The 9,667-nt window shown below is 36.2% G+C and overlaps 1 protein-coding gene across 2 annotated transcripts; it reads left to right on the forward strand.

The window, feature by feature from the left end:
* Positions 1-3,014: 3,014 nt before the first annotated feature.
* On the forward strand, positions 3,015-9,154 carry LOC131365606 (urokinase plasminogen activator surface receptor-like). 2 transcript variants are annotated; one of them, XM_058409291.1, is made up of 5 exons: positions 3,015-3,167; positions 7,103-7,198; positions 7,342-7,485; positions 8,042-8,152; positions 8,274-9,154. In XM_058409291.1, exons 2-5 carry the CDS (start codon positions 7,114-7,116, stop codon positions 8,474-8,476), a joined length of 543 nt encoding a protein of 180 aa, XP_058265274.1. In that variant the 5' UTR covers positions 3,015-3,167; positions 7,103-7,113; the 3' UTR covers positions 8,477-9,154. The 2 variants fall into 2 exon arrangements, with proteins under 2 accessions (XP_058265274.1, XP_058265273.1); XM_058409290.1 differs by lacking the exon at positions 3,015-3,167 and adding an exon at positions 5,564-5,853.
* The last annotated feature ends 513 nt before the right edge of the window (positions 9,155-9,667 follow it).

Below are 9,667 nucleotides of genomic sequence, written 5' to 3' on the forward strand. Positions count from 1 at the left end.
ACGTTCAACACCCCTTCTGGCCACTTTGAGTACTTGGTGATGCTGGTCGGCCTGACCAACGCACCCGCTGTGTTTCAAAGTATGATCAGTGATGTGATTGGTGACATAATAAATCAGTTTGTCTTTGTGTACCTAGACGATATACTGATATTTTACAAATCTGAGACAGAAGATGTGCAACACGTGCGGTGGGTGTTGGAACAACTTTTGCAGAATCAGTTGTTCGTGAAAGCAGAGAAATGTCATTTTCATTCTGACACTGTGTCTTTTCTGGGCTTCATAGTGTCTGTGGGCAGCATGCAGATGGATCCAGTCAAAGTGGAGGCGGTAAAAACTGGCCAGTACCTGAAACTAGTAAGGCTCTTCAGCAGTTCCTGGGTTTCACTAATTTCTATCAGCGGTTTATCCAAGGTTATAGCTCTATTGCCAGCCCACTCCATTAGCTCACCTCTTCTAAAAAGAAGTTTGTCTGGAACCCTGAGGCACAAGCTGCCTTCTCTACCCTGAAGGAGAATTTCAGTCTGCCCCGATTTTGCCCCTGCCTGATTCCCATAAAGAATTAATTGTGGAGGTGAATACATTGGACCTGGGCGTGGGCGCAGTGCTGTCCCAGTGAGCCGACAAGGATAATCGAGTCCATCCGTGTGCCTTTTTCTCCTGTTGACTGTCACCCGATGTGGGCGACAGAGAATTACTGGCAGTTAAGTGGGGACTGGAGGAGTGGTGCCATTGGCTCGAGGGGGCAGAGCATCCATTCATTGTTGGGACTGATCATAAAAACTGGAATACCTGAAGACTGCCAAGAGACTTATCCCATGACAAGCTCTTTGTTGACAAGTTCTTAACAGCCTTGATGCGTATAGGATCCATCTGTATGCTACCGGCCGAGAGGATGAGCCCCAAAAAGGTGGTGTGTGTAACATGGAACTCACACTTCTCAGCTTTCACGTACAGGTGGTTCTGGAGTAGGAGTTGGAGCACAAAGCAGACATGGTGTATATGTTCCTTCAGTGTATATGTATCCTTTGGGGATGACAAAGGATAGCCACTCGTGGTGATGCTCGGACATGGTCACTGGCACTGGCTTAGTACTGTGATAGACGCAATGAAAGTCATGGCCGTCGAGGGCTCAGACTTGGAGGGAAACAAGAAGGGGTTCAGTCTGTTTTCCCAACTCAGTGTCTGCCCAAGAGTCCAGAAAAACCGCCAGGTCGTGTTCCTGGGAATCCATTAAGATGCAGACTTTTAACAAGGGTTTCGAGGAGACTGGGAAAGATGGGCTTGCTGTTGGCTCCCCGTCCTTTTGCTGGAATGGAAAAAACTGGAAAACAGTCAAACGGCATTCAGAAGATGAGTTCAAAAAGTGTCTACAATTCAGGGGAAACAAAGTAGCAAGGTTTATGAGCTATAATCCATGCTAGATGAAATATATGGAACAACGACAGGAGAAAAAATTGAAGCGGCAAAAACTGGAAAAACGCTAGAGAGAAATACGGTGAAATGACTCACAGAGATGGTGAGCGAGAGACAAGAGCATCCTTAAATAGTGTAAAAGAGTTTAAGAAGAAACTGCCTGACCCGGACATGCTCAATCCAAGATGGCCACTGACCTGGTCAGGGTAAGGTGAACCGTGACAATAACTTAATTTATGGACATCTATGGTTTGATTTCTTTGCATGTACGGATTGCATGGGGTGTTACCAACATCTTGTTTCATGTCAATAGCACCTTTAGAAATATATTTACTGAGAAAAATGATGACGTGTTCAATACTTATTTTACCTACTGTATATAGTAAACAACCTCATACAATGATCCCCTTTATAATATGGAATTCTGACTGAGAGACGATGCCAAATGCAGCTTCATGCAAACATGCAGATTTCAGGGGGATTAGCCATGGACACACTTCCTTGTGTTTTATGATGACTATAATAAACTGAGATATAGCTGACTGGTGAAGCTGAATGGAAAAGTAACATGCCTGGAAAAAAAAAAAAGTCAAACACACATACGTAGATTTTGCACTAATATGAAAATCGAGAGTTTTGAGCTGTCCCCTATTTGCTGTCACAGCATATCAAGGGTCAACCTTTTTTGAAAACTTGTCACACCAGAGACCAGAGAGAGAGAGAGAGAGAGAGAGAGAGAGAGAGCAAGATGAGGACTCCTAGTCCCTTTTGCCTGTTTAACCTGTATGTCAGGTTTTGTGTCTTTTTAGTAGTCTTTTAGCTCTTTTGTTAAAAGTAACAAAAGAGCAGCTTCTGTCTATGAAACAGGTCATATGAGCATAAATGAATTCAGCAAGCATGATCTTGCTTTGACTATGATTTACTGACTTATTGTTACCACTCTGAAGAAGTTGATTATTTTCCTATGACATCCTTGTGTGTTTCATTCCTCTTTAACCCAGAGCAATATGCCAATACTAACCATTTATATTTATTTATAGTGGAACACATTCTATATGATAATAGAAACACCTTTTTTTATCTGTAAAACACCTTACCTGCTGTTTTCCCTTATATTTTAGCATCTATTCACAGTTGTTCCTTCACCAGCCGCTTTTCATTCTCTCTCAGGAAGTTCATAAGACAACAAAAGGGCAGAGATCACAGTACAGTAAAACAGGACAGGTTTGGAAGGTCACACAAGCAACATTTAAATACCTTAAATAAAATAATGCGTGGAGTTGAGATGATTATTATTATTATTATTATTATTAATATTGTTATTATTATTGCAAGACTACCCATCATTGGCTGGGTTACTAGCTTTGAGCCAACGCTGACTTGTAATGTGTATATTAAATATAAACTACCATGTCTCCACAATAGCTCATCTGTTAAAACAGAAAAAAGCAGTTTTCTTTTAACAGAAGGTGTTTACCGACCTTTTGTTTAGCAGTGCACAATAGCACAGTGATTTCAAAGAATAGAAGAGTTCAAAGTAATGATATTGAAAAGAAATGGGCATAAAGCAGGGATTTTGTAATAAATCCCTCCCTGCCTCAGTGCATCCACCCCACTGTCTGTAATCCTGAAACTACACAGCATCTTTCACATGAATCAATTTACATCCTGCTTCATTTCTCCTTCTGCATCTCCAATCCAGCAATAATGAAGTTTCTGGTTACACTGCTGTTTATCTCTGCTTTTCTCTGGAGGTAAGAAATCTGACCTCAGTTGTTTAGTGTATATATATATATATATATAAGCTAAACAAGGAGTCAACACAGTGTCTATGAAAGAGTTTCTGTGATATAGCTAGACCAACCGCTGTGGGAATTGCGATCATGAATGTGACCTGTTGTGAGGGGAATCTGTGTAACACTGCTGAGATCTTCACACTGAGTTACCTCCTCATGATCATCCCTCTGCTCTCCTCCATCCTCTTCTACTGAACTCTCAGAGTTATCGAAAATGAAATAGACATAGAAGTAGAAATAGAAATATCAGTTTAGATTGTTTTTTAGTTTCACGCTGCACTAAATTATAAAATATACTTTTGTTTTCCAACATATTGTGAAAAAATGTTTTAAACGTTGTAAATGGAGTGAGTTTGAAATGGAATAAACTTTACACATTAATTAGATTAATTAGACTGATTAATCAGCTCACCAGAAAGCTTATCTGTGAGACAGGAAATAGAGGAAATAAAGTTTGCAGTTTCAGTACAATGTGCTTATAATTTTGTTATGACGTTATTAAGACTGAACAGAAAAAAAAATCCATATAAGGAAATCAACAAGAGAATGAATCATTATAGTGAACTGCTTCAACTCATGAGTTTTGTTGCTATTCATGCTTGATTATAAGAGAACAAAGATGGCTTAATTTAAATAATAAAGTGCTGAAAATTTATTTTGTTGCGGCATGAATAAGATGAAGAGGAGTGTGATTCCTCTAGAATTCATTTTGAAAACAAGGGATCACTGACCCAGAGCTTTGTAGAAACATCTGTAATTATTTAAATGATTTTATTAAACACATCATGATAGAAAGAGAGCCATATTTCATATATTCAATCCAGTTCAAATCAAACCTGTTTCTATTTCACCACATTCCCCAGGTGTGTTAGCATTCAGGGTGAGGTCACAATACTGTAATGCTGCAAAAAACTTGTGAACATTATTCACTTTCTATAAATACTCTACAGCTTACCTTACACTGAAACATGAGAAGCAATGCCTTTTTTTCATGAACTTCAGAAGATTCAGATGAGGGAGCAGCTGTTTATGGATGCGATGAAGCAACAGAAAACAGGAACTAACTTGCTATATGTCAAAGAGGAAGTACAATCTGTTGTTGTTTAATAAACACTCTGTTATATATGAATAAACTCTGCTTCATCACAGTTATCGTATAAAAACCACATTTATTATTTTGAACTTTCACTTTGTGTCATGTAAAATGAAAGCCTTTTTAAACTATTAACTATTGCATAAACTTCTGCATGTGGTATAATTAATCCCTTTATAACTTCGCTTCACTTTAATGTTTGTAGATGTTTTAGTGGTGAAGGCAATTTAGAAATCAGAAAATGGTTCACTTTCAGTCGTGATGTTTATGTAAGAATTAACACTTAATTCTTGTCATACTGTTAAAAGGGAATATTCCACACTGCAGTTTTATAAAAACAAACAAATTGAAAGCGCCTTGATGGAAGTGGTTCAGTTTTCTGTAAAAGCACATCCAGCTTTATTTTACGTTATTTATTAATACACACATGCCATATTTTAACCATTTATATGAAACAAGTGTCTTTTTTGTTCTTACTTAAGTTACAACAGCTGTAAATAATAATTTAAAGTCTCTCTTTTTTCTGCTGTTGTTAAAAAAAACCCCAGAAAACTTTGTTACAGCTTTAACTGTTATAAATTGCTGACACTGGAGACTCCTTCCATAAATGTTAAATAAACATCTCTCAGCAGAAAGCCTCACCACATTAACAATCAAACCTCTTTCTTTGATAAATTACAGCATGGGGATTTTTAAAAATGTATCTCATTGGAACAAACAAGTTCCTGTGAATGATCTGTTACTATAGAAACGATAAGGAGAAGCACATTATTATAAACCTGTAATTTGCAGCTGCTCAACTGTCAGATCTGTTGTTCTAGAAAATTCATCAGCACTCTCTGATTCAAGATATCAGTCGTGCTGTGACGTGAGGAAAGTTATTTCTCCGACTCGACCAGTATAACCTCATGTTCATCCTGTTTCTGATTATTTTTAGCACTTCTTGCATTCCTCTTCCCTTACTCCCTCTCCCCTTTTCCCTTTAATTCACTTTTTATAAAAATTCATTTTAAACATATTTTCTAGCATTTTCTTTACATATTTTATATCTCCTAGTTTCAGACTTGTGTAATCAGAGTATTTTTGTCTGCAAATGCATGTCTTTTTTTATATTTCTTGAACTTGTTAACCTTTAAAACCGGTCTATACTAGTTTATTAGATGTGATCTCATTGACTGATGTGATCTGTATCGTGTAGGTATAAATATAAAACTATAAATATTACCTAAATATATAAATATAAAATTCCATCATGTCTTCATTAATAAAAGATCATAAATGAATATATGAAAATAAAACAAAAAAGAAAGTAAAAAAGTCACTCCAAAGAAAGGGTGCGGTCAAAGTAATGACTATAAAGAAAATGAAAGTAACCCCAACCTCTGTGTATCTTGCACATCTTCTTTCACCTGATTCATTTGAAATCCTGCTGCACCTTCAGTTTCTCCTTCAGTTTCTCCTTCACCTTCAGCTTCTCCTTCAGCTTTACCAGTCCAAACACAATGAAGTTCCTACTTACACTGCTGCTCATTTCTGTGCTTTTCTCTCAAGGTAAGAACTCTCACATTTAGTTAGTATACTTTTAAATCAAGGCTTGGTTTTGAGAGATTTCTTGGTGTTATACAGATGAAGTACTCTACATTTATACACAGTGATGGCTGGAGGTGATGCATGGTCTGAGTGTTGAAATCAAATATCTAGCAACTGATGGAACTATTAATGTTAAACAAGGCAGTGAGGTTGAAAAACGTCACTATAGGTCAAGAAGGCAGTAAAGAGAGAGCATCTGCACTTGAGATTTTTGAACTGTTTTGTTTTACTGGTTTCACATCACATTTCCTCTGTTTAATAAACATTAGGGGATAAGAAAACATAAATGTTTGCTATCTGCACTTTTACTGCTTTTTTGCCCTCAATATTCTCACAGCTTGTCAGCTCACCCCTATCTCATGAAAGTGACCAACCAGGAAGAGTGAAGTAGTGGTGAATGATATGATTTTAGAGAAAGATAATTTGAAGGATCAGAATGATAAATTGTGCTTATTTATGTATTTATTTAATTTATTATTATTTATTTTTATCTTTTTTACAGCTGATGTACCATGATAATACATGTACCATGACATTATGTCAGTCCTAAACAATCATACTGTCCAGGTCACCCATTTGTTTTATGAACCAGGCAAACCAAACCAGCACAAACCAAGAATCCAACACTACCCACTTTCTTTAGCATGCATTTATTCATCTGATTGTTCTGCAAAACAGCAGAATGGCCTATAAACTGTAATTCTAAAGACTGAAGACACGTGCTGGCTCATTAGGATTTATGTTGTGGGTATCAAGTAGCAGGTTTTTTTATCCAGTGTCACTTTGAATTATAGTTAGTGCCTTAAATTCAAATTTGGATAGTGTGTGGTTGTGGTCAGCAAACTAGACAAAGGCAAGAAAGAAAGATCGAGCAAAAGCACACTGAAGAGTGTAGTGAAAGCCAGCTCTCACAGCAATGCATGTGACCAGACCCTTTCCTGATGTTGAATAGAATTGATCACGGGTCAATTTACGATACAAGCTTCATATTTCCATCTGTTATTTATGTTACAGACAGACTGTAATCTTCTATTATAAGAATTCAGCAGCGATGTGGTATTACTGTAATTAATCTGATGTGGATGTAAAAGAAAATAAAAGTTTGTGTTGATATTTTATTGTCAAAGGAGAAAAGGGTCTGCAAACATAATATTCATACAAGGGTTTTATTCATCTTTTGTCTGTTTTCAATTCTCTCCTTGCCTTTTAGTGCTGTCGCTGATGTGTCAGGAATGCTTTTCAGAACAATGTGGCCAGAAAAACTGTCCAGACCAGTGTACCAGTCTAACTCTCTATGTAGTGGCCAGTAAGTGCATGTATATATCTAAACATGTATGCGCTATTTATATATATATATAAAGCACAAATATATACATATATTTTATTTTACTTACACATGAGTAATGCTGTGTGTTTTCTCATTACATTGGTATGTGTAATGTTTTATAGGTGGCAAAAATGTGACAAGTGTTATAAAGACTTGTGCCATACCAGAAATGTGTTCACCTGGAAGTATAAACCTGGGAGAAGTGGTAATGACCAGCAATGCCATGTGCTGTAGCTCTACTCTCTGCAACATAGAAACACTGCCAGGTAAAACAAAATGCTTTTGAAGGTTCATTTCTACCAGCTTGGATTTTTATATAGTCACAAGCAGTAATCTGAGGTGGTCCTTCAAACAGTGATGAACTGATCACATTTTGAGTAAAGATGAACGGCTGAAAGCAGGCAATGTAGAAATGCAGATAAATGCTATACACCAAATTTCATCTTGATCTGCTTACAGTTAACGAAAAAGAGCTGCTTAAATGCAGTCAATCCTGAAACATAACTTGAAATGATAATAAACCCTAACCCTAACTTTTTGTCTAATATTAATCTTAAACTTTAAAATAAAATTGAATTCAATTGAATTAAAGCCTACTATTTATTTATTAAATAAATTAAACAAATTTAACTTCAATTTAAAATGAGACTTTTACAGAGTGAGCAGGTCAGTGTATCTAAATGTTTGGACTCATGCACTGGATTTTAGAATTAATAGCTGATTACAACATAAATGATGCATGTTTGCATTTTTTATTCAAATTGTTATGAATTTTCTACATATTGTTGGAATAATTACTGTTGATTTTATTGCTTGGTTAAGTTCTTCCACTGCCTCAGCCCAACGGAAAGATGTGCTACAGCTGTAAAAATAATGACTGCTCACAAACAGTGGATTGTGCAGGAAATGAAGATCGTTGCATTACTGAGACAGGTGAATAAGGCTTCTTTTCATCTCTGCTTATGACATTTCATACAAATAAATTTGAATTGTTGTGCATTTGAATATATACAGTTCGTTTCACTCGTAATTCATTTAATCCTCCTCCCCCCAGCTACTTTACTAGGCATGAAAGTGACCATGAAAGGATGTGTGGCCAAAGCTTTCTGCAGTAGTAATGAATTATTAAACCCACTGGGAAATGACACCATAAATGTTCAGTGTTGTGAGGGGAACCTGTGTAACGGTGTAGACAGCTTCACACCGAGTTTCTTCCTCATGATCATCTCTCTACTCTTCTCCATCCTCTTTTACTGACAAGCAGCTTTCTGAAAACTGTATGTAGAATACAATAGATGTTTTAGATGTTTCTTAGGTGTTTAGCTTTTACATTTAATTTGTTATGTGTCTTATGTTTTCTGTCAGTGATGATGATCTATATATAAAACCATATAAAACTAGATTGCACCTTTGTTTGTCTGGCAGTTAGGAAGAATGTGTATATATTTATGTGTCTGAGAAGAAGTTTATTAGTGTTTGTACTGTGCTGATATAAGGGTACTGTAAAAACTTAAGCCAAGGCTGTTTGTCTCACATGTAAATTACTATTTTCATTGTCTATAGTGTCTTTACATCATTTTAGAGTTGGATTTTTTTTTTCACTTGTGTTATACTAATACTGGACAAAATAAATGATAAACTGATACATATTATTAATGCCTTTTACTGTGATTTTAATACAAGCTGTACTAAATTTTGAAAATCTTGATTTATTTCCAAATCCTGTATTTTCATTATTGCTATAAAAAAATAGGGTGGCTAAGTAATAAGTAATCGATTAAAGTTTTAGAACAATGGAGACATAACTCAAACTGGCTAAATGCCTACAAAGCTAATATTTGTCCAAGGAGTGAATGAGTATCGTTTAATTTCTTTCTTAACTTAAGGATAAAAAATCAGTAACTATGTATGAGTGCATTATACAGTATGATATATTGTTTTGTTAGAATTTTTATGTAAGTGTTGTTCTGTACCAGTTATTTTCATATACAGTCACATTACATTCACTGGATCCCACCTGATTATAGTACAGTGTTCATAAATTTATAAGATATACACTACCAGTCAAAAGTTTGGACACATCTTCTAATTCCATGGTCTTTCCTGATGTTTATTTCTTTCTACATTGTAAAACAATGCGGAAAGCGGCCGAAATACACAATAATGTCCTTTGAACAGTTGATATTGAGATATGTCTGCTACTGATGCTCTGTAAAGTCTTCATAACGGCTCTAATCTGAGGTGCTGTTAATTGGTGATTTCTGAGGCTGGTAACTCTAAATGAACTTCTCCTCTGCAGCCGAGGTCAGTTTTGGTCTTGTTTTACTGGGATGGTCTTCATGTGAGCCAGTTTCATCATGGTGCTTGATGGGTTTTGCAAATGCACTTGACAATACTGTTCTTGCAAGAACTATTCCAGAACACCTGACCTTCGTGTCTTAAAATAAC

This window comes from Hemibagrus wyckioides, linkage group LG15 (assembly GCF_019097595.1).
Source record: "Hemibagrus wyckioides isolate EC202008001 linkage group LG15, SWU_Hwy_1.0, whole genome shotgun sequence".
In the NCBI taxonomy this organism is placed as follows: Eukaryota; Metazoa; Chordata; class Actinopteri; order Siluriformes; family Bagridae; genus Hemibagrus; species Hemibagrus wyckioides.

Coding starts and splice junctions, on each gene's coding strand:
- LOC131365606 (XM_058409290.1), top strand. CDS start 5,805: ATGAAGTTCCTACTTACACTGCTGCTCATTTCTGTGCTTTTCTCTCAA. Junction 5,854..7,102: donor TTCTGTGCTTTTCTCTCAAG/GTAAGAACTCTC, acceptor CTTGCCTTTTAG/TGCTGTCGCTGATGTGTCAG. Junction 8,153..8,273: donor TCGTTGCATTACTGAGACAG/GTGAATAAGGCT, acceptor TCCTCCCCCCAG/CTACTTTACTAGGCATGAAA.